Raw genomic sequence first — 24,804 nt, 5'->3', positions numbered from 1 at the left:
GTGATAAACTCAAGGTTGACCATGTCAGAAATCAGCATATACATCTTGATGATGAAGAAGACTAAGGGCCAAATAATATTTTTGGTTCTTGAATGATAGATGGTGGTATGATTGCTGCTATGTGTGGACTGTATTTTGTGTTAAGGCAACAGCCTTATCTGTTTTCTGCATCCACAATCGCAAGCAAGAGACTTTTAAATCCAGGCACTTATATCAATCAATCTCATCTCTAAACGTCACACTGAGTGAAGTCCATGAGGAGAAAAGGACATTCTTTCCATTAATGCAAGGTGTGTCATAAAGTGGACTATTTTTTCTAAATACAGTTTTGCCAAATCCCCTTCGTATTAATCAAAACATTTAATTTTTTCTCTGGTGCCTCTTGAGTCCAAACAGGAAGCTTTAGTAGACTGTGAGTATAGTGACATTTACATTCTGCTGTTAGAGAACAAAAAGCACTGTCAGGTAGTTCCTTTATTTTATAGTAAAATGTACTTTGATAAGGGACGTATCTTTGAGTTTCCACAAAAGATGTAGAGGAAGCACACAAATGCATCTAGTCTCTTCTACAAGATCACTGAGGGACAAGCACAGTTTTGTGTGTGGGGGGAAATCTCTCTAAGGTAAATAATTGGACTTCCAGTTGCACAATGTGATAGTTTAGGTTCAGATCCTGTATATATTAAGCTCTACATGCTGTTTGATTTACTTTTTATGTGCATTTTTAGGTAATACGAGCTTTGTGCAATACAAGTCTGTTCACTTGTGTTGCTTTAGTTTAGGCTGGCACAATATTCAGCTAGTTAACTAACCATACGCTGCACTCAAATGCTAAAAATCTCATCGGTTCAGACTTTTTTGATTTGCATGATCATGCAACAAGCTGGTGTGCTGCACTCTGATTTGAAAAGGTAGTTTTGGGTGCAAACCCCTGCCGGGGCTCCACTGTAGATAGTTTAAGACATTTTCTCTGCCGTGTGTTTTTTTTTCACAACACTCAGTGTTCACAGTAGCTCAGGAAAACTAAGAAGTCCCCCTGGAAAGAATGTGTTTTGCCATTAAAGGGGAACTCCACTGATTGTATACATTAAAGTCTGTTTGCAGGTCTCAGGAAGTTCTGCATATGTTTAAAAAAAAGTTGTATAAAGCCTTTTGTGGCTCTCTGGGGAGCTCAGTGAAGTCTGAGGAGCGTTTCTTGAGGCTAAAGATTTCAAATTTTGAAAATAAAAAAGATCTCAAGGTGGGTGGAGCTGCAGTGAAGCCTTACTAGAGCTCTAGACTGCTCCTCATATCTGCTAGAGGCTAGAAACGCCAGGCTACATTAGCCGATACTCGTATACCATACTTGAATTTATGGCTGAATTTTCAGTAGATGAGTTGCGTTGTGGGTAATTTAGGTGCCTGGTTTTGACTAGGAAAAAGAGCGCATGGAATAAAAATGTCCACATCTTTCAATATCGTCTCCAACAGTGGGAGTGCTCTTTTAATATTAAGTGTTAATAAACTAGCCAGAATGCATTATTGATCTTTATTGAAGAAGCCTGGATTGTTTGATTGGTTAAAAATGATTTCATAACAGTGTTTGATTGGTTAAAAATGATTTCATAACAGTGTTATACTGTAGCTTTCTTCTTAAAACTATCTGTAGTTAACACATTACCAAGTAGCTCTGGCTTCTGAATGCTGTAACTTGACATGAGTCACTGTAGACACTTTCTGTTTTGGACTTTTCAGTGCAAATACATATATATATATTTTGATTTAACAATTTCCTTGCAGTAATATATGACCGGAATAATACATTTTTTTTCACAGTAATCCAATGGCCTGATGGTTTTGAGAAAATGCAGCTCATCGGTGGTTTTGCAACCCCCTCTGAATGTGATTCAAGAGTAATTGCTGGCTCTGCACATAGAGTTCAGTTTACTGATTGAAACAGATAGTGGTGAACTTGACCTTAACTTGGTGTGCTGTAAGAGTAAGCCGCTGTACGGCATATTCCCCAGTTCCACAGTATGTCTAGTGTTTCCTTTGCTCTCTAAGATGGCCCTCGCCTGGTATGTGGTAGCTCTGTGTGAACTGTAGCCCCAGTTTGTGCCTCTCATATAATCATCGTTTTTACATTTGGCACTTCTGTGATGCTGGTTGCATTTAAGAGATTATTTTTAGACGTCTCCAGATTCCTCAGACTCTACTAACCAAGTAGAAATAAAAAATATTCTGTCTCATGTACTATTGAGCTGTTTTCCAGTCGTTTTCATTCAACCAAAGATTGCAGTCAATTTTCAAGTTTTGCGCCTCTCAGAGGTGCTTTTATACTCTAATCATCTCTACAGAAGTCTCAGATGGCTCTATTTGCTTGGGTTTTCCTCGTTACCCTGTTTATCGACTTTGTCAGTGTGTCTTGACACTAATTTTGGCTATCTCTGGGCGTTTGCTTCAGTTTGTATGGGTCTGTTGTTAAGTTTTTGCCTGATTGATCAAAGGTTGTTTTTTGTTTTTTTTACTCCATGGAGGCTCGAATGTAACCTTTCCTTTTGTCTTAAGCTGAAATCCAATGTATCCTCTGTTGAACGAAATAATATAACCCAGTTTGTAGCTTCTACGTAGAATTCTTCATATATTAAGTCTTACTAAATGCCAATCCCTTTATCTATTGTCAATACTACCAGGAAAATGCCGTCAGCATTCAGTCCAGGGACTCTTTTTTCTTTTGCCGCAAGACTTACATGATGTCCCTCATGCTGGGGGACTTGGCAGCTTATCAGCGACTGTGGTCCCCTGGGTGGACTTTGGCCTGTTCCCATGGGCCCCCGGCTGATGTTATAACACTGGCTTTAAGGCTCTGTGCACAATCACTGTCTCTGTCACACACACATGCACACAAAATGTCAAACTCCAAAGTAAACTCAAGATGTCAGACAGGTCGTGACTGGAGGGACTGGAGCACAAATCTGCTTGAGTGTGTCCAGCAATAAGGCTACGTGGTTGCATTTGTGTGTGCACAACACACCACAAGCTTTGCATTCTTGGTTTTTGGGAGTGATGCTCTTTTGAGAAAGTAGGTCGAGATTTGGTGTCTTGTAAAGGACACGTCAACAGGACACAAGGCTCTCATGTTGGCAGTCTGTGACCTTCTGTTTACAGGACAGTGTGCCTTGAACCGAAATAATTTTGCCGGAAAAAGGTACTCAAGTTAGTTTGTGTAAGTCAAATAGAGAATGAGAGGGAGCGTGTGTTTAAACTTTTTGGATTTTTTTGTTTATTTATTGCCACTTTTGGTACCTGGTTTTACATGCAGGAGTTGTCGCTTTGCAAAGGCCTTTTTTACTCAGTTCCTCCTCTTTTTGCTCTCCCTCTAACTGTGTGTCAAAGAGAACTCAGAGGGGAGGGGGGTGAAGGACATGTCAGCACATAGCTCAGCTCCACGTGGCCACCGGTCTCCTCCCCCTTCTGAGCCGGAAGGGCTAACCAACCAGCCTTCCTCTGCTGCTGTGGCACCCCACTCCTCCTCCTCCTCCTCCTCCTCCTCCTCCTCCTCCTCCTCCTCCTCCTCCTCCTCCTCCTCCTCCTCCTCCTCTTCCTCTGCTGGTTTCCTCTGCCCTCAGAAGGGGTGAGCCTAGAGAAAAAAATCTGAGGAGCGCCTTGAGTGCGCAGGATGACAGAGCAGACAGAGAGCATGGGGAAAAGGGGGAGTTTCTTCTGCTAGCTGCAGCTCATTTGATAACGCTAACATTTTTTTTCCTGGAAACCCTCCCATTCCCCCCCTACTCTGCCCCTCCTTCACTCTTCGGCCCCTTTAACTGTCTGTTAGTCTCTGTGGGAGGGGTTGCACATTCCAATACCATAGCTTTACAAGGCCATTCGCTTTATCCTTTTTTCCCCCCTCCCTGTTCTGTTCAGCGTATGAGAGAGAGAGAGAGTTATTCAAGTTGCTAGCTAGCTTAGTGACAGTCAGGCCCAGCCCTGCTTTCTGTCCTGCCGGCGTGTAGCGCTCTATCCTGGATCTGTGTGAGTTAAGCTGGGATAAAACTCCACTGGCTACGTCCACCCACCCTCCTGCTTTGTGGGGTTGAAAGTCCAGCTCTGAGTCTGCTGGAACTGCTACTCTAGCCCCAGGATGAAAAAGGCCCGCTGGGGTTTGTAGTGCTCCAACAGAGGAGTTGAACCAGCAAAAGGTCAGTGGCATCTAGCAAATACTGTTCTTAAAGTCCAAAGTAGTGAGCAGCAGTACTATAGCAACTCACTGTTAACTTTTTCAGTTTAATCCTTGTTCAGGGAATGTGTACGTCACTTTGTTCAGCAGCGCTGTGGCTCATACCAGCTTCATGACAGCTCTCACATCCCAGATTAAGTATTTAGAGTACGAGTGAGAGGGGAAAAGAGAGAACTAAATAGAAAGCATGTGTTTGTAATGTATGGGCACTCCTTGTGAGCGAGTGATCAGATTTTCACTCTGTTTTTCCCCCTCTGCCTCATTGTTGTGTGTGTACACACAGGAAAGTCTTCTGCTCTTTGCCTGATTGTGCTTTGCCTTCATGAGAGTCAGAATTGTTCACAATAACTTAAAACAGCAGTGGAAATTGTCAAAGAGATTTGTCTGAAAGTTGGTCAACTTGATTCTTGACCAGTCGAGCGGAGTTAGTGGTGACTAACTAGCGGAGGCACATTCAGTTGTGCAGCAGAGGAATTTGCATGGCGGTTAGTGTTTGGATTTTGTGTGCCTCAGGGTTACAATGTGAGAAATGTAGCTTTCATTGAATCAGAGGCAGCTAGAAAGGGCTGACGACTGTAGGCGTTGCATTATGGGAAGGCAACTCTTACACGCTGCTGTCCTCACCCTGAATTTTTTTTAACCCTTTGCCTTTCTCCATACTCCTCTCAGTTTATGGTAACTGTAAAAAAGCAATCATTAAGTGCTCACCAGCACATACAGTCTTTTTTTCTATCCTTTCCTTTCTTTAACCATTTGAGAATGTCTCCCCTCTCCACCATAGATCAGAATAAGAGACCCTAACCAAGGAGGTCGAGACATTACAGAGGAGATTATGTCAGGGGGCCGCAGTGGCTCTACCCCAACCCCACCACAGGTAAGCTACAATGTCATGATCTGGACCGAAAACAGCACACATGCTAGCACACTGTTACAGTTTCACTTTGAATGTTAGACAGCTATTACATTTTTTAGGCAAGTTGGTCAGTTTGTGAAACAACTGACTGGGTACCCACGACAAAAACCTACAGATCAGGTTAACTAACACTCATAGATTCAGTTCAGACACTCACAGATGCAATGAATTTGGGTTAGTGTAGTTCATCAAGATGCTGTTAGTACATGTCGTCATCAAGGTTATTGTTTGATGCTTATTTGGATTCCTAAATAAATGTTACTATACAGTTAATCTATACTTTCTTGGTACTTCAGGGTTTGCTACCCATTCATTTATTTGTGGCCAAAATTAAAACATCTGCTGGCATAAATTGATTTCATATTTTTGGAGCTGGACGGTTTATTAGGAGCGCTATTATAGTATACGTTTTGTCACTGATTTGATCTCTCAAAGCAGCAGAAAGTACTCTGGGCACAGACAAAGCAGCAGAACACCAGGTGCAGTGAAAGTGAAACTTAACCGTTTATTGTGCTGCTTCTTAAAGTCTGCAGCAGCTCCTTCTGTCATCCATTGATCTGATCAGCTCTTATGGAATCGATAGTTCAATTTTTCACTCCGCGACTCAAACTCCTCAAACAGCTGCCGAGGGGAAAAGACCTCAAGAGTTCCACCTGTGCTGCATTAACGGACCTGCAATTATAGCTGTATTTAGAGAGGGGACACAGAATGCTAAAAAAGGGAGACATTCAAACACAAAATCAAAGAAAATGGAAAGTTTGATGTCGCCCCCATCGCCTATAATCAGCTACTATCACATGTAGATTCTAATTCTGTGGGAAACACTGTACTAGATACTGCTTTTACAGTTTATGGTTGTTAACCAGCAACAACCCCTCTTCTCAGGGGTTCATATTAAACATACATGTAGTCATATATTCTTTAAACTTCATGCCGTGTAAATGTCAGCTCTATTTCAGCAATTGAAATAAATTTAAACACAAATTTACTTGACTGCGCTGCTCACGTTACCACTTTCTAGGGAATGCTACACCAGGTCTCATACACGTGTTACACCACAACCTGTTAAAATCAAACTGATCTATGATTTGCTCTTAGACTTCTGACGTGCGGTTCATGTGTTCAATTAGGGACATGTGAAACCAGTTTTTTCCCCCCAGTCAAGTGGAAAAAAACTGCTGTCCTGACCACTAAGGTCATACCTGGCTTACTTTCGGGTGTGTGTGTGTGTGTGTCACCCAACAGACAGCCATATCGGGATCAGAAAGTACAGCAGTGGTCCAGGCCAACGGTGAGAGCGTCACAGCTGCTGCCACACCAGCACTGGTTAGACCAGGTGAGTGCCACACGTACAACTCATGGAGCACAGTCGCACAGATATAAGTATAATTTTTCAATTATAACTGCAAATTTGTTTAAATTTTCCTGTGAGATGCTTTTTTTTTTTAAATTGATGTTTGCGTAGCTGTTCAGAACCAAAGCATGTGTATTCAGACTTCTGATACACTTAGTGCAATTGTTATTTTATTGATCTCATTTTTAGTCAAAAAAAAGTTTCCATTTGCATTTTTAAGACTCCCATTAACGTTCATCTAGCCTTTTAATAGGTCTTAAATTCAACTCGAGCAGCAGTGTTCTTAAAGCATTTTGCCCACTGCATGAAATGACACTTTAATGTTTCCAGCTAATGGTTTCCCCTAAGATCGATCTCCTGTTAAAAACACATTTTATTGAGGTATGGAGCTTTAAGCTAAGAGAAAGTTTAGGCCAGACCCTGTTGCTATGTATGACCTCATGTTTCATGAATCAGCTTTGTTATATTAGTTTATTAGTTTTATATTATATTAGTTATCGAGCAAGTTATATTATCTTTTTCTATCTCTTTCGACTGTGCAGTTACTTGGAGGTGTTTTTTCATCATAAGCAGCTTTGCCATGTAGTCCCGTGATAGCCATGAAGACAGCGTGTTGAGAAAAATTAATTTTCAGACATTGACTATGTTAACATGCACAAAATATTTCACTTTTTCCCCTGAATGAAAATTAATATTCCACTAATATTCCCGTTAATATGCAGCCGCGCATACTCCACTTGAACGTGTCCTACAGTGGTTGTATTAAAATGTTGTAAATTACTACAAAATATGGATAAGTGGAATGGCAGAAGGCGCTTATGCCATTGCACTTTTTTTCATCATTATTGGATTTTTTCAGTGGTGGTTCACTGATAAGTTGTTTATGTTTAACAACTACTTGGGGGTGTAAGAAATATTACAAATATTTTCTTTCTAGTAAATCTTTCGAGTAATAAACGTGTGAAGCTATAGTACTCTTGCATGTTTGGTGAAAATGATCCAAATCTTCATGACTTGTGTGTATTTTATTATGTATTTTGATGTATTCTATTTTATGATCTTTTTTTGACTTCTGTAAAGTGTCTGAGTTTCTTGCAAAGCGCTCTATAAATAAAATGTATTATTATTCATTATGAATGCCTCTGATGTTATAGTGGTTGTATATTTATTGAGGGCAGGACAAGTGTGGATTGTGAAAACATAACTGATCTGATGAACTGAACAACAAAGAAATAATATTTTTCAGAAGTCTAACATCATTTTTTATGACCTTCAGATGACAGAGGGAAGCCTACGCCCCCTCCTCTGTCAAAGACCCCCGAACTTGCTAAGGGCGACCACATCCCCACAGAGGCTTCCTCCTCTGACACGGACACTAAACCCCCTGCACCCCCGCTACTATCAGAAGCAGAGGACGTCCCTCCCAACACTATTCCCACTCCCGCACCCAGTGCTCCTGTTGCAGATGTGATGGATGCCCCTCCACCTCCCAGGGAACCCACCCCGCCTCCCCAGTCAGCGCCTGAGGTGCCCGCCTACCCTGCACCCCTCCCTGACCCTGTCCCCACCTCTTCTGCTCAAGACAAAACAGACAAAAAATCCACAGAGGCAGAGGAGGAGGTGAAAGAGGAGGAGGCTGAAGTAGAAGAGGTAGCTGCCTCTCTGGACACACCTCTTGCACCTCCCTCCACCACTAACGGTGTCGCAGAGGTGGAGTCAGAAAGGCTGTCGGTCATGTTGCCCCCCAGTCACCTGGAGGCCCCTCTGGAGTCTCCCATCGCACAGCCGGAAGAGCTCCGCCTCCCCAACGGCCTGCCGCTGCCAGCCCCTCAAGACCCCGAGGTGCCCATCGCCTGCATGAGCGAGCGTGACGACAGCCCCATCGCTGAGCCTGACATCAGCGAGCAGCCGGTCATACAGACCGCCACAGCCATCACTCAGACAGCACCTACACCCATTGTTGAAGCCACACCTGCACCTGTTGATCAGCCTGCACCTGCACCCGCTGTCCACGATATTCCTCCTGATCCGGTCGTCCAGGAAGCACCTGCCCAGCCCGAGGAACAAGACACGGTCCCTCCAGTGGACATCAAAGAAGATACCCCAGTGCCCCAGTCCACCGCAGAGGAGGAGAAGCCATCTCCTGCGGAGACAGTTTCTGTAGCTGACAGCGCCCCAGAAACAGTGCCCACTCCTCCCCCTCCCACAGCAGAGGAAAGGGAGGACACCCCTCCTCCCCAGACGGTCACCCCTGCCCTCGTCGAAACTACTATGCAAGGTCAGTGGTTACAACGTACTAAAATATTTAATAGTTCATAGTACAGTTGTTGATGTGAAGCTGATTGTGTTTAACTTTCTTCTTTTAGCTGCTGTGTCTGTGCCAAAGAAAAAGAGGAAGATGAAGGATTTGAACAAAAAGGAGGCAGTGGGAGACCTCTTGGATGCCTTTAAAGAGGTGAGTGTGCAGTAACGCTTTAACAACCAAAAATGCTTTTACAAAGAAAAAAGGCTTTACTATTTCTCAATTTCAATGTAGCCTCCCAAAAGGTTTTTATTTTACCTGTAAATTTTGAGATTGCAGTCTGAGTATCCTAACCCCTCTTCCATCTTTGCACCAGGAGCAGGTAGTGGCTCCTCCAGAGCCCGAGCCAGCCCCTGCCCCAGCACCAGAGACCCAGCCTCCCGCTGCTTCTCCTCCTGCCCCAGAGGAGGCTGACCTGACCTGGGAGGACAAAGAGGACAAGCTGGACGCTGAGAACATTCAGCCAGATCCCAAGTCGACTGACACTGACAAGAAGTACCAGTACAAAGAGGGTGGGTCTCTGAACCTTGATACCTTTCAGTGCGCAATTCAGTGTGCACAAAGATCTTATCTCACTCACATTCACAAGTTTGCTATGTGTCAGTGGACTACGTTTATGTTTGCTTTGTGAAAATGAGGGAGTGGCAGTTTACCTGATTGTGCTTCTGATTGTTCAGCGGAAAACGATAGTTATTTGATGGCAGCGCATAATATTTGAACAGTGAGCGTAAGAAGATAAAACAGAAGATTTTTAAATTGTAGGTGAATTGTAGGTCATAAACATTTGTACGTTGTAAGTAGCTAATGGCCATCTTCCTTCAAAATCAAAGCCTAATAAAGTTCTTCAAGCTTTTTTAACATTGTCACTCATCGAATACTAACTCCTCAATGGACTTACAGATAGACTTCATCTTACACAAATCACAGATCACATACAATGCATTGTACTTATTTTTTCATTTATTAATTCAGTGATTTACTGTCCTCTCTGCCACCTTGTGGACTTTACAAGGCATTTCAGCATCTACAGTTAAGATGTTGTATGTTGTTGAACGTTGTGGTCATCTTATGTTTCGGTTTATCTTTCAGAACAATGGAAGCCAATCAACCGAGAGGAGAAGAAGCAATATGACAGAGAGTTTCTTCTGGGCTTCCAGTTCATCTCAGCCAGCATGAACAAGCCTGAGGGTCTGCCAGCCATCAGTGATGTTGTCTTAGACAAGGTGCAGCCTCTCACACTAAAGACATGGCTATACATACGTGAATGTGCAGTTCCCACAAATCCTTAAACAGTATAGAAAGGCATTTGATCTATTTATCTAAAAACAAGGCTTTAATCTGTATTAAAATGCCTTAAATTAATCTGTCAAAAGTCTTGAATATACTAAAACATGGGAAGATTTTTTTTTCTTTTTCTGACGTTGAATAAATTACCAAACCATTAACATCCTGCAGATCAGGATAGTGGGAATGCCAGGCGTTTCCCAAAAAAGTCATGTTTTATGTTACTCAAACATTTGAACAAAACTATCTCTGACTGTAAGTAATTGATGTTGGTTCATTTTTATTGTAAAACAGTTTTTAAATTTAATAATAAGTGGCATTAAAAAAGTATTTCAAGGTCTTTAAACTAAGCTGTCAGAAGCTGTTGGAGCCCTGAGAATAGTTTCTCTTATTTTTATATTATATACATTTTTCTTCCATTTTTTTTAAACAATGTTTCTTTGTTGTTTGTAAAGCACTTTGAAATTGGCTCAGTGCTTTTTAAATCATGCGTTAAAAATACACTTACCTTCCCTTGCTGTAGATAGTCTGTCCCCTGGGGGAGAAAAAGACATCCTACGAGTCAGTGCAAGTTATTTTTGCTTGGTGTTTTATCACCACAGAAGCACTGATGGGATGCAATTAATGTGTCTGTGACTGGAAACAAAAACAGACATAAAGATGACAGCATTAAATCAGAGAGAATATCTGAATGAAAGTTTTAGTTTGTATTTTTTTTTCTGTCTTTACAGGCTAATAAGACACCTCTGCGTCAACTGGACCCCAGTCGTCTAACAGGCATGAACTGTGGTCCTGATTTCACACCCTCCTTCGCTAACCTTGGCCGGCCCGGCATGGGAGGAGGAGGCAGAGGACCAGTAAGTTTACATTTTCTTAATGTCATCCAAGAGCAGTGCATTGGAAGTTCATAGCCCGTGAATGAAATGTCTTTGTTCCTCCGCTCTCTCTTCTCAGCCTCCAGGTATGGGCATCGGAGTCGGCGGTCCACGTCGCTCACAGCAGATGCAGAGGAAAGAGCCAAGGAAAATCATCACCAGCATGTCACTTAGCGACGACGTGCAGCTGAACAAAGCAGAGAAGGCTTGGAAACCTTCGCTGAAAAAGGGTCGCTCTCGCGCAGGAGAGGAAAACGAAGAGAGTGATGTAGAGAACATTAAGACCCAGGAGCTGTTTAAACGGGTTCGCAGCATCCTTAACAAACTGACCCCCCAAAAGTTTCAACAGCTGATGAAACAGGTTACAGAACTGACTATTGACACCGAGGAGAGGTTGAAAGGAGTCATAGATCTTACCTTCGAAAAGGCCATCTCCGAGCCAGACTTTTCGGTGGCCTACGCCAACATGTGCCGCTGCCTTATGGGGGTAAGTGCTGCCGCACACAATGTGGAAATTTGTAAATAATATATTTAGAAAATTTGATTTATCACATGTAAAGCAAAAGCATGATGATGTTTTTAATACTTATTGACTACAGTGCTTTTTCTGGGCTAAACAAACTAAATTCACATCAAGTCGAGATTTTTTTTCACCTTTGTTAGAATTGCACCTGTTTGTGGACAAAGAGATAAGAAACTAGGGATCGACCAATATTTGTTTTTCAATGCTGATACCAATTATTAGTAGTTAATGAGACCGATAACCAAATATATCAAACTCCAACACAAAACTTTGTTGAAATGCCTTTAGCAAATGTTTACAGAAATACAGAAAGTTTCCAGCAACTTTTCTAATAAAGTCAAGTGAAAATTAAAATAGAAATGAATGAATAAAAGTAGCGTCCTGAGGTTTTACAAAGTGAAAGTTCCTCCCATTCTGACTCTTTCTTTGCACTTCTTAATTACTTTTATCAGCAATCATTAAAATAAAATGCTGATACAGATGATTGGCAAAATGCCAAATATCAGCACTAAAAATCAGCCAGGCGGATAATCTGTCAACCCCTAAAAGAAACACTTTATTTGTTTGGCTAGAAAAAGTCCCCTAAAATACTATTAGTAAATTGAGAAACTAACTAACTAACTAACTAACTAACTTACTTTTATGTGTCCTGTCAAAGTAAAGCATAAAATGCCTCTATTAGTGCATAATTTAAATCCCACATTGCACTACAGCTTGTTTACACACCGGCACTCTTCTATCAAGCTTTTGAAAGCGCTCAGAGTGATTTTCTGTTTTCAGAATATTTGTTTTAGCTCGTCATCAAGACCTTCAGTGACACCGGTAATTCTTCACTGGTTTACAGATAATCTGGTCCCTTATTTGTCTCTGTGGTAAAGATGGGAAGTTTGTTGTTATGAAAATCTCTAACTGTCCTCGACTTTGATTCAAATCCCTCTTTTTCAAGTGTAATATCCAGGATTCCCACCGATCCTTAAAAAGTATTAAAAGGCATTGAATTAATTAAGGCCTTAATATGAAATGTCTTAAATAAATATTTCTAAAAATGCTTAGACATGGAAAAGGGGACTTTATGATTTTTTTCTAAGGTTGCATTGTAAAATTTACTGGTGACATTTTATTTATCATGATTATTAGTAATTTTTAATGAATGAATTGATTTATTCATTTATTCATTCATTATCCTGTTAAGGGTTGCAGGAAGGCTGTAGCCTATCCCAGCTGTCATTGGGCGAGATATTATTATCACTATTATTATTACTAAAATTATATTATTATCATTATTATTGTTATTATTAAAATTATAAAATATTATCTCAAAATTCTTAGCGGCATTAAAAAGTCAAGGCAGAAATAATAAGACATCCCTTCTGGTGTCCAGTGGTGGACTTAAGTTTTTGCCTCATGTCTGCACCACTGATCTCAGTGCTTGGATTGAGGAAGTGAGCAGTGACTTAGACTACATAATTTGTTTTTAATTTTTTGTTTTCAGCTTAAAGTCCAAACCACAGACAAGCCGGGAGCCACTGTGAATTTCCGCAAGCTGCTGCTAAACCGATGCCAGAAGGAGTTTGAAAAGGACAAAGATGACGACGAGATCTTTGAGAAGAAGCAGAAAGAGCTGGAGGCTGCCTCAGTGGTATAGTGCAACCTCATTAAGTATGGGTTGGGGTCTTCACTTATGCACAAAAAAGAAGTCATAATGGTAGTGAAATCATCCACAGCCATCCCTCCTCAACAATTTCTTCATTCTTCATTTTCGTCATCAACCTTTTCTGTGACACTGTGTCTCTGGCAGGCGGAGGAGAAGCAGCGGCTCATTGATGAGCTACAAGAGGCCAAAGACAAGGCCAGGAGGCGCTCACTGGGCAACATCAAGTTCATCGGCGAGCTGTTCAAGCTTAAAATGCTCACAGAGGTCATCATGCATGACTGCATTGTAAAGCTGCTCAAAAACCATGATGAGGAGTCTCTGGAGTGCCTGTGTAGACTGTTGTCCACCATTGGCAAGGACCTAGACTTTGAGAAGGCCAAGGTACACGTTTAGATAATAATGTAATGAAGATGAAATAACAAGCACAGTGCACACATCACATGCATAAAACATGCTAATAAATGTGTTGTTAGATTGTGTTTTAATTTTGATGTTGCAGCTGTAGTGTTAGAGAAAGACTCACCAAACTGTTGTGGTCATCCGCAGCCTCGTATGGACCAGTACTTCAATCAAATGGAGAAAATAATAAAGGAGAGGAAGACCTCATCCAGGATCCGCTTCATGTTGCAGGATGTGCTGGACCTTCGACGGGTAACCACACAAAAAACACACACATGTAGAGAACACACATGCTACTTTGCATTCATGGAGAAATTTTAGCTTTGTCTGATTACGCAAACTTACACCAAAGGAAATGATTGACATTGATTCAAGCAGCAACCAGACTGTTTAGTACTATCAAAGGTAAAACTATATTTCTTAAAATAGAAAATAGAAATACAGTAAGAGTAAACAGTTAGCACAACATAAATGATAAATGAAATTTAAATAAATGATACATTTAAATATTTTAAATAAAGTATGTAAATATGCTGAGTATGTAAGTGTGTAAAAATATAAATGTAAAAAAATACAGTAATAGAAAATTAGCACTAATCTGTAAATATTTAAAATATAATATGGATAATATACTGAGTGTGTAAAGTGTGTAAAATATAAAACTGCCTTATGCTACATTGCAATGTATGAAACTGAAATGTAGGTTAAAAATATGCAAATATAAAAATACGTGCAAAGCTGCAACAATGAACACTAAGATATATATATATATATATATATATATATATAAAAGCAAGAATAGCAATAAGACTATAAACAATGTGTAACATGTTAAATATGGCCTACATGCAAGATTTTGAGCACCACAAGCAGAGTCCCATCTAGTTCAATTTGATAAACAGCACTACGGGTAAGAAGATTGCATTTTGAATTTGGGGTGAAGTGTCCCTTTAAAACAGAGTTTTTTCATGTCATAAGCCTTATTGTTGGATTCTAGTGTGTACCTGTGCATGATGTTATACACACACACAGCCCCACACAGCGTAAGTCTTACATAAGAAATGTCTTCCTTAGCTCTTCAGTGCAGGACGTCCCCAAAACACAGAGCCATATGCTGAGACAACAGACTGTCAAACACAAACTCCACCATCTCCTCTTGTATCATATTAATTCACTTCTTCTCCTGGCTCAGTTAACATGCAACTTTAAGTAGCTGATGAAAAAGAGTATCTAGTATTTTTATTTGTTTGTGTCTCATGGTAATTTCCTGAACTTTTTATAGTTGTTATAAAGCCACTTTATTCTAGTGTTTCTGAGGTTTATTTCTCTTAAGGAATGCTGCAGTCCTGTACTTAGGCTCCCAGTCCCGCCTACACACTGTTACAAAACCTGCTGTCGTCAGTGTTTTTAAAAGCCAGAAATCAGCTGCTCCCAGTCAGCACATTGGCCCAATTTAACTGTGAAACACACGCACACACACACACACACACTTTGTTCTTTTATTTAGAGGAAAAGGCTGACGAGAAGAGTTAAAGGAGCTTTATATACAATTTTTAGAGCTTAACTGTGATTCAGAGGTTGTCTCCACCGGGTTCTCAATACGGAGGAGTCAGTGGCTGGAAGCTAACGGCGGTGGCAGTGTAAACAATGCTAAAAAAAGAAAAATGGGGGAACCGGGCAGTGGGTGCATGTTTTCTCAATGACGTGAATTGTTGCTATGGTATATAAGTATAATATAAGTATATAATATAAGTATTTTCAAATTTATAAACTTTTGATTGACATTTAATTTTACCATCCAAAAGTTCTAGAGATGGCAAATCATGTCAAAAAATGAACTGTGGGGTGCCCAGTAGCTCAGTTGGTCGAGCACGCGCTCCGTGTACGGAGGCTACATCCTCAGCACAGCGTGGCCGCGGGTTCAATTCCGGACACGGCCCTTTGCTGCATGTCATCCCATCTCTCTCCCCCTTTCACGCTTAAGTTGTCTTACCTTAATAAAGGCAAAAAGCATAATGAATAATGATAATCTTTAAAAAAAAAAAATTGTCCATGTCATGACTTGCCTCCACCATGTGCTCACAATCTCTCCCTCCATCCCATCCCAGAACAACTGGGTGCCCCGGCGAGGCGACCAGGGCCCAAAGACCATCGACCAGATCCACAAAGACGCTGAGCTGGAGGAGCACAGGGAGCAGATGAAGGTGCAGCAAGCCCTCATCTCCAAGAAGGATTCTGGTGGTGGCCCCGGAGGCAGGATGGGCGGAGGTCCCGGGGGTCGCGGGGGCCCTCACACACCAGGCCGTGGCGCTCCTCCCCAGGACGAGGGCTGGAATACAGTGCCCATCTCCAAGAACCGACCTATCGATACCTCTCGCCTTAGCAAAATCACTAAGGTAGGAGAGAGGCTGCTTTTCACCTGGTGCTCGCAGTAAACTTGTCTGTCTCACTCCATCACTTGTCAGAACACATTTTAGTCACAGAAGACATATCAGAGAGATCTGTTAAAATTCCATTAATGTGTCCAATTTGTTAGCAGATAGTGTGTTTTTAACCAACGGTTTCTTCTTTCAGACTCCTGTTCTCGACTTCAACAATCAGTTGCTCGCTCCAGGAGGTAAAGGCACATGGGGGAGCTGGGGTAAGGGCAGCAGCGGTGGCACCAGTGCCAAACCTGCAGATTCTGGTAGGTTTCCCAAACTGATTTGATAATACATCAAATAAATATGTAGTTGAGCACCTTAAAGCCGAGACTCAACACATGTTCTGTTGTACATTTTCATCCTCAGGTGCAGAGCCAGGCGGCCGTCCAGCCACCAGCACTCTGAACAGGTTCTCAGCCTTACAGCAGCCGTCGTCCTCCTCAGGCCCCTCCCTGGACTCAGACAGACGAGTTCCTCAGAGGTGAGGAACAGGACACAACTCTCAAAGCCTGAAGCTCCCACCTGCAAATGCACAGTGGGACCCCACAGAGTTGAAAGATGATTTTCTGGGGACTCAGTTTCTGTTGTTTTTCCCTGACTCCTACAGAAACAGCTCGAGTCGAGAGCGCAGCGATCGCTTTGACCGCTCAGACCGCTCCGATCGTGGCAGCGATCGATTTGACAGACGGGATGAGCGGCGGGACGACCGTGACAGAAACCGGCTGCAGGTCACCAAGCGCAGCTTCAGTCGGGAGAACGAAGAGAGGAGCCGGGAGAGAGAGCAGCGCGGGTCGGCTGATCCTGTTCGCCGGGTAGCGAGCATGACGGATGACAGAGGCAGCAGAGAGAGAGCCAGGAGTAAAGAGAATGGTAGGTGTCATGACGTAGCAGAGGTGTAGATTAAAAGATTTTTTTTCGATGCTGAGAATTTAATTCCACCCATTTTTATCTGCCCTCTATGACCTCTAAACATAAAGGTTCTACAACAGGAAATCTGTGTACTTTTACTTTTTCTGTCTTTTAGAAAAGTTTGTTTAAATTCATATTCTCAAAAAAAAATGTTGTGTTGTGTTTAAGCAGTCAAGCGGGAGACAGCTGCCACCCCTCCACCTCCCCAGACCCCCACCAAGCCTGCCTTGACCGAGGAGGAGCTGACCAAGAAGTCCACAGCCATCATCGAGGAGTACCTCCATATCAACGACATGAAGGTACACACTTATAAGCTTATGAAAATCAAAAGAAATATCTCTTATGCAGCAGTGAAAATTGATTTCTCTTTTTCCACTACTCCCTTTTAAAAATTCATCATCACTGTTTATTCAGTGAAAATTGACTGAGCATTAAACTCTTTTACAGCAATGATTCACATTCAGTGGGCTAAAGGGATATATAACATAAATTCAATAAAGTCTGTCAAAAGTTACAAATGAATACAAATAAAAGATTAACAACACACAAATCTGCAACTAGTGAAAAAATGCATAACAACACAACAGAAGAAAACCCCATAAAACACGTGCTGTATGTTCTTCTCTGTCCCATCAGGAGGCTGTGCAGTGTGTGCAGGAGCTGAACAGCACTCAGCTGCTCTTTGTGTTTGTACGAAACGGGCTGGAGTCGACGCTGGAGCGCAGCACCATCGCCAGGGAGCACATGGGCATGCTTCTGCAACAGCTCATCAAGAACAACCTCCTCCCAACACAGCAGTACTACATGGGGTCAGTATTATAATAAAAATAACTTTCTTTATATAGCACCTTTAAAAAACAGTTGTTTACAAAGTGCTATGACAAACAAAGCAAAAGTGGAAACTTTTGGAATAATAAATAAACATCATCAAACAAGAAAAATATGTGAACACAAAAGGTCAACAAGAATAAAGTAAATAAAAGGAATAAAACAGGCAGATCTCGAAAGGCGGTTAAAGCACTAATTAATAAAGTTTGAGAAAATATAAGAATAAATGCAATAAAAGATGATAAAAAATTAATAGAAGAAGACGGCATCACATCAGCGGGGATAAAATAAAGACGAACCAGTAAATAAATTAAAAGATGGTGAGAACGGGACATCAGAAGGCTAAGGAATGGATAAATAGAGTGAAAGCAGCAAAATAAAGAGGAAGAGAAGTAAAAAACAAATAAATAAAAGTGAAATCACATAAAAGTTAGTCTGGTCTGTAAAAGTGAGTTTTAAGAAGCAAATTAAAAGATGCCACTAACTGGCTGGAAAAGGCTCGATCTCCTTAAGCTGTGCGATGGCTCACAAGGGATCAGCATTTTAGAAATGTAATTTGGGCCAAGATCCATAAATCACCCTAAAATCAATTCTAAAACAGACATTGGGCCACTGAAGGAGCAGTAGGAAAGCAGTGATGTGATATCATCTGTTAAAACCAGTAAGAAGCCTGGCTGCTTTGGTCTGGACCAGCTGGAGGTGGGAGAGTAATTTTTGGGTAGCCATAGAGAGGAGGTTCAGCAGGAGAAGTAACCTAATTATATTGTGTGCATACAGTGTCTTTGAGTCTCCCAGAAAATATATGAATCACCATAGATAAAGTACATGTAGTAAATAAATAGAAAAATATATAAATCCAAGAGCAAGTGTGACTAAGCTCCTCTGTGATGTGTGTTATAGCAGAGCTTCAAGCGTTGACTGAAATAAAGTTTGTATCAGCCGAATTCAATTATTTATTCAAGATGAACCGAAGCCCACGGGGGAAATTTTGGCTTTAGTTAGTGAATTAGTTTGTGAAAGTTATATTTTGTAGCAGTGGCTGAAATGGAGGAGTCTTTAAACCACTATGCTGTGCCAAAAAAAAGTCAGTTTCCATATGTTTGTGTCAGTTCGGTACCATATTACTTAGTTTACCCATCTGTTGGGTAATTTTGAACATCGTTAAACCTTGAATACACTTTGAAATATGTGCACTCTGTGTGTGTGTTTCCTCAGGCTTCAGGAAATCCTGGAGGTGGCTGAAGACATGGCGATAGACATCCCCCACATCTGGCTGTACCTGGCAGAGCTGATCACTCCCATGCTCCATGAGGGAGGCATCCCCATGGGAGAGCTTTTCAGGTCAGTCCCAGGCCACACTTGGCCCCTCAGCATTTTGGAAAGGGAAAATGAAAATCGCTTTTTTGGCTGTTTTTAATTTAGTTAGTTTGATGTCTAACTTGTGTTTGACCCTTTTTATGCCTCCAGGGAGATTTCAAAGCCTTTAATCCCTCTGGGACAAGCTGGAGTCCTGCTGGTCCAAATCCTCACTTTACTCTGCAAAGGAATGGTGAGAACTAATCAAGTATAATCCCTTATCTTTAATATGTTTTATCTAATCGTTTATTTTTCTTTTCTTTAAAAATCGGACTCATTTTTTAACTCGGCTCCATTTGCTCATATTTCATGCCAATCACACTAAGAATATGTGAATTTGAATCAGTTCATGTGGTCGTGATGAATGCTCGCCAGTTCAATCAGTCAATGTGTCCATCAGTCTACAACCAATCTGTGTCGCCTCATTAGAGCCATAAAAAGGTGGGCGTGATGTGGAGGGAGGCCGGCCTCCGGTGGAAAGACTTCCTCCCAGAGGACGTAGATGTCAACAAGTTCGTGACAGAAAAGGTGAGAGGTCGCCCACGAGCTTCATTATAAACGGAGAAAGTTTACCACAATATTCTCACAATATGAAACAATTGTTAGACGTGTATCATATTGGCGGCTGATTGTAAAGTTATGATACCTAACTATAAATAACTATATGAAAGAATTGATTTTTTTTTATAGTTTCAGTTTGAGATCCAGAGTGGGTTTCCTCATTTCAGTATAGTTTTCATTGTTTAAATATGTAAAGATTTTTTTATTATTATTTTTATTATTATTATTTTAAATAATAATTTTTTCAGGGCAAGATTAAGGCAGTTCAGAATGGATATAACATAACATAATGTGTTATATTGATGGCCGATAGTATAGTTATGATGCTTAAGTATAAATAAATAAATGAAAGAATGATGAAAGAATTCATTGAAATCCATTTTGAATATGTAAAAAAAAAGGAAAGGACAGAATGAACATATAAACATACACAAATATACAGACATATCCGAAAAGGAGTGGGAAGAGATGCAAACTTATTAAATTCTCTATCAGTTATTAAAAAATAATTGACCCACTTTAATTTTTATATGAATTGAATCTTCTCAAGCTGTATAAACTATATATTTAATATATAAAGTGCAAGCTATATAAACCATATTTGAACATATTAACATTGTTATTTACAGAAAAGAAGAAGTATGAAAACCTTTTCTAGATTTGCCGACAGGAATAGATTCCTATAGAAACCATAAAATGCAAAAGGAAGTTTGTGTTGTTTATTTATGGAGTGTTTTATAGTTTGGCAGTGAGGTTGTTTTCGTGCGCTGAATGAGAGGTGGAGTGAGTAGATGTAACATGAGGATTATGTTGAGCATAACGCCTATTTGTTTCTCCACGATTTTAACTAGAATGTGGAGTTCACGCTGGGTGACGAGTCGGAGGAGAGCAAAAAGAAGGAGCTGAGCTCTGCAGAGCTGACCAAACAGCTGGACCGACTCATCCAGGACAAGGCCGACAACCAGAGGATCTTTGACTGGATTGAGGTTTGTTTTCATGCTTGTGTGTAATTTATAATCTTATTTTTCCTCTATCCTCTTTCCCTTTTGATTACATTTACTGTCTTTATTTTGTTTTTGTTTTTTTCTGGCTTAAAATGAGGCTTTAATTGGGTCTGTGGAAATTACATTACTTCATAGTATGAATCACATATTAATGCCCCAATTTCAGAGAGTTTTTTAAAAGTGAGGACTATTCGTGACTGTGACTCAGATAAAAACATGAGACCAAATCTCACTTAAAGGCTCCATTTTTTAGGATAACAGCTTGTTTCAACAGAGTGCAGGTCTCCATGACAGCATGTCAGTTGTTTTTGTTTTGAGACTTCCAGAATTTAAAAGCTGGAAGAGAATTAGGGGAATTCAAAAACCTGAACTGTAAGTCATTGAATTCACGACCCTGATCCTGAGAGACACCAAATTTAAAATAAAATCACACTGTCTCACCTTTTACTGGTATTACTAATGTGATGAAGAGCTGTTATAGTTTTATAATTTTCAGTACTTTTTTTTTTGTTAACTTTTGTTTCAATTCAGTTTAGTTTCAGTTTGTTTCCAGAGCGAGTTTGCTTATTTCAGTGTAGTTTTCATTGATTAGATTTTTTTATTTTTTTTATTTTATGTATCTATTTAGTTATGTATTTATTACTTATTATTTATTTTTTAATAATATAAATAATAATTATCAGTAATATTGACATCATGTTGACATCACAGTCTCGATGAACATTTGCACCAATGCCTCCTCGTGCTTTTTTTGACAGATTTTAGCCTAATTGACAAAGAAAAAAAAGTTATATCCATGTGAGTCAGCAAATACACAGAAAATGACATAAAATAAAAACTAAAGACATTTTCTGATTGTTTTTATTTGTTTATTTTTGTTGTATTTTTGTATGTTTTGTTACACATAACACAAAACTAATTTTAGTGTTTAGATTAGTTTTAGTCAATTATAATAACTTTGAGTGATGAAATTATGTTGTGGGTGTTTACAGGTTATATATTTCTTTATTTTTTTTATTGCCATTTTGTGCATGTGCATAAATGAATGTGTCTCTGTGCAGGCCAACCTAGACGAGCAGCAGACCTCGTCCAACATGTTTGTCAGAGCGCTGATGACCTGCATCTGCCAGTCAGCAGTCATCTGTGAGTCAGCATGTGCCCTTTACATCCCTCATTACAGCCCGCTAAAAGTGGACTCACAAGGATGATATCATGGGAACGTTAATGATGCCGAGCGAAATGTATAAATGGAAATACGTTGAGTTAACCCTTGAAACCCTGGATCGACATCAGTTTTCTTGTGCTGCATTCGATGCCTTTCACAAGCTATTTGAAAACTGAGAACGTTGGTTTGATTTATTTTGAAAACATGGGACAAAGAGACCAACCTGGCAAAATAAATGTCCCCCAAATTGCAAGACATTTTTACCTAAAATTTAGTTTTCAAAAAAAGAAAGGAAAATCATTTTAAAAAATGGGGAAAATGTCCAGAAAATGATATTTATTATTATAAGGATTTTGTATTTACAGAAACAAAATAGGAAAAAAGAAATATATATACATTTTTTCAGCATTTTCAAGGTCACTTTCTTTTTTTCTTATTTCTCAGGTAATATTACTTTTTTTTCTTTGCTATTTTCAGGGCTTTGTCTTGTTGTTTTTGGCCTTCCCCTTATGTTTCTGAAAGAAGTCAAACCACTTTGCCTAGCATCCAAAGGGTTAATAGATATAGTCAAGTGTAACTTGTAGAATGTCAAGTCAGTCCTAATTCACAAAATATGCTTTTCAAGTCCTTTTAAAAGACGTTTTTCTAAAATGACGACCTGCAGGTGAGAACCCCTACAAGGTGGACGGTGAGCAGATCAAACAGAGGGCCAAAGTGCTGCAGAAATACCTGAAGGACGAACAGAAGGAGCTGCAGGCGCTGTACGCCCTGCAGGCTCTGATGGTTCAAATGGAGCAACCTGCCAGTGAGTGGCCGCCGAAAAGCTCACGTTATCCCTGTTATCCTTAACTTTAACAGACTCTGAAGCTTTTTATAGTGTGCATTATTTCTGTGTTATTGTTCTGTTGAATTACTTTTCAGATGTCAATTCTAATAGGAAAGCTTTTATTTCAATGTGAAACTGGTTTAAACAGGGTTCCCACAATTATGGAAAATCTGGAAAAGTCATGGAATATCACAGTCACGTTTTCCAGACCTGGATAAGTCATGGAATTAGTAAAAGTCATTGAAAGTTTTGGGAAAGTCTTGGAAGTTTGTTGTGTGATGGAATTGTTTTAACCTTCGATCAAATATAACATTAAGACAAATTTAATTTCTGTAGCTTTCGTATTGTGTGGATTTTCTTTGCATCACGTATTTTCCCACCCTCAGTTTCACTCTTTGAGTTTCGATCTGATATTTATGAAAAATGCTGGCAAGTGGGGCAAGAACATAAAATGTTAGGTCCTTGAAAAGTCATGGAAAAGTTATGAAATTTTTCCATGAAAATCTGTGGGAACCCCGTTAAAATTCAGTTTAAATGGTCATGAAACATCTTGTGAACATTATTACTGTCTCTGTCCTCCATCAGATCTCCTGCGGATGTTTTTCGACACTCTTTACGATGAGGACGTGATCAAAGAGGAGGCCTTCTACAAGTGGGAGTCTAGCAAAGACCCCGCCGAGCAGCAGGGCAAGGGCGTGGCCCTCAAGTCCGTCACCGCCTTCTTCACTTGGCTCCGCGAGGCCGAGGACGAGTCGGACAACAGCTAGGGCCCCCTCGGACCGCTGGGGGAAGTGGTGGGAGTTCGGAGATGATCTTTGGGGGGAGGGGGGGTAGCGAACGTGCTGTGGATGATTCAGAAAATCCTGAATCAGCAAAATCCTTCTGCATAAACAGAAAAAAGCAAGAAAAAAAATTCTTCAACTGGGAGAGATTGTATTATGGATCGAACATTCGATCGTGTTATTATTATTTTTGGGGTTTCTTTTTTTTCCTTGCGCAACTGAATGTCTTTTTTGAATTAAATAAATGAAAATACAAGATTAAATAAAGAGAATAGATATGAGAGAGAGTGAATGCTGAGAAGCGTTACAAGCCGTGGGAGATAATGCTGTTTCCTTCAGTATTTTTTTTTTTTTTTTTGAAGTTTATCTCCTGTTTTCAGATGGCTTTTCCTCGCCACGGCAACACTATTCAAGACACTTTGCTTAATGACAGATATTAAAAAAAGGCTATTCACATCTATATTTTTGATGACTTCATCCTTTATCATGTGAACACGACACGGCAACATTGTCATGTCACATGTACGGTGTTTGATCTACATGAGGCGCTTATGTAGGCGGCTAGCTTTTTTGTTTCTCGTTTTTTTTTCCAGTGTTGGATGGTTGGAGTGTGTTTTATAAAAAAATAGAAAACTACAAAGAAGAGTGGCGAGAGCTGTCTAACGGACATTTAAGACAGGATAACGGTTGTGGACTCCCGAGGATTTCACGCAGACTTTACGAGGACGGTGTCACTAAGGAGAGGGGGGACGAACATTGACCATTTTGCTGCTGGGGGGCCACAACGCTTCCCTGACGCCCCTCAACCACACCCTAAACCCCACAAACCCTCCCATGTGTCTGTTTTACTTGTTTCCTGCGCTTAAAAACAAAGAAACGGTGGACTGAGAAAGGGAGTGCAAGAGCGAGGGCTCACGTCTGCACCCTCCTACAAAACCTGTTGTCGGATTTTAAAAAGATAAAATAACGTTATGGAAACTTGAAAAGAGTATACAGACAAAAATCCACTTTAATGAAAAAGGACTATAAAAAAAAGTTTAACAGTACGAATCCTAAGGCCTTTTCTGCTTCCATGAGTGGAAATGCATTTCAGGAGAGTTCTGTAAATATATAAATGTTTTTTTTTTTTTGTTTTTGTTTTTTTTTTTTCAAAGAAAAGATGCTAAGGTAATGCCATGTAATTTTCCCTTCCTCTGAAACAAAGTGGCAGTCTTTTCCCTGTATTTATATTTTTCTCTCCTCAGCTGGCAGAAGGTGCTTGTAATTATCCAACCCAGTCATTGATTACAATTTAATTGAAAATTTGTAAATACTTTTTTGCTTTACTTTATTAAAAAGATATTTAATTAAAGTAAAATTAATGCCTCTTTTCACATCAAAAACTGGAAGAGATAATAGAGATCGTTGCCAATAAAAGAAAAACTCCCATA

At 40.3% G+C, this 24,804-nt stretch overlaps 1 protein-coding gene across 1 annotated transcript in view; it reads left to right on the top strand.

Moving 5' to 3' along the window:
* eif4g1b (eukaryotic translation initiation factor 4 gamma, 1b) overlaps positions 1–24,804 on the top strand; it is a 48,197-nt gene extending 23,393 nt beyond the window's left edge. The window contains 24 exon segments of the mRNA XM_088078581.1: positions 4,998–5,090; positions 6,375–6,465; positions 7,760–8,761; positions 8,850–8,938; positions 9,102–9,297; positions 9,875–10,008; positions 10,801–10,926; positions 11,024–11,431; positions 12,960–13,106; positions 13,266–13,502; positions 13,668–13,772; positions 15,629–15,916; positions 16,095–16,206; positions 16,310–16,424; positions 16,551–16,813; positions 17,024–17,151; positions 17,489–17,661; positions 18,896–19,021; positions 19,148–19,229; positions 19,466–19,564; positions 20,449–20,583; positions 21,663–21,744; positions 22,431–22,571; positions 23,178–24,804. Of these exon segments, the coding sequence (XP_087934707.1) occupies positions 4,998–5,090; positions 6,375–6,465; positions 7,760–8,761; positions 8,850–8,938; positions 9,102–9,297; positions 9,875–10,008; positions 10,801–10,926; positions 11,024–11,431; positions 12,960–13,106; positions 13,266–13,502; positions 13,668–13,772; positions 15,629–15,916; positions 16,095–16,206; positions 16,310–16,424; positions 16,551–16,813; positions 17,024–17,151; positions 17,489–17,661; positions 18,896–19,021; positions 19,148–19,229; positions 19,466–19,564; positions 20,449–20,583; positions 21,663–21,744; positions 22,431–22,571; positions 23,178–23,359 (4,554 nt within the window). The 3' untranslated portion in view covers positions 23,360–24,804.

The sequence above is a fragment of the Plectropomus leopardus genome, chromosome 6 (genome assembly GCF_026936395.1).
Source record: "Plectropomus leopardus strain MGB_pleo_1.0 chromosome 6, ASM2693639v1, whole genome shotgun sequence".
NCBI classification, from domain to species: Eukaryota; Metazoa; Chordata; class Actinopteri; order Perciformes; family Serranidae; genus Plectropomus; species Plectropomus leopardus.
This window is presented reverse-complemented; position numbering and strand designations above follow the sequence as displayed.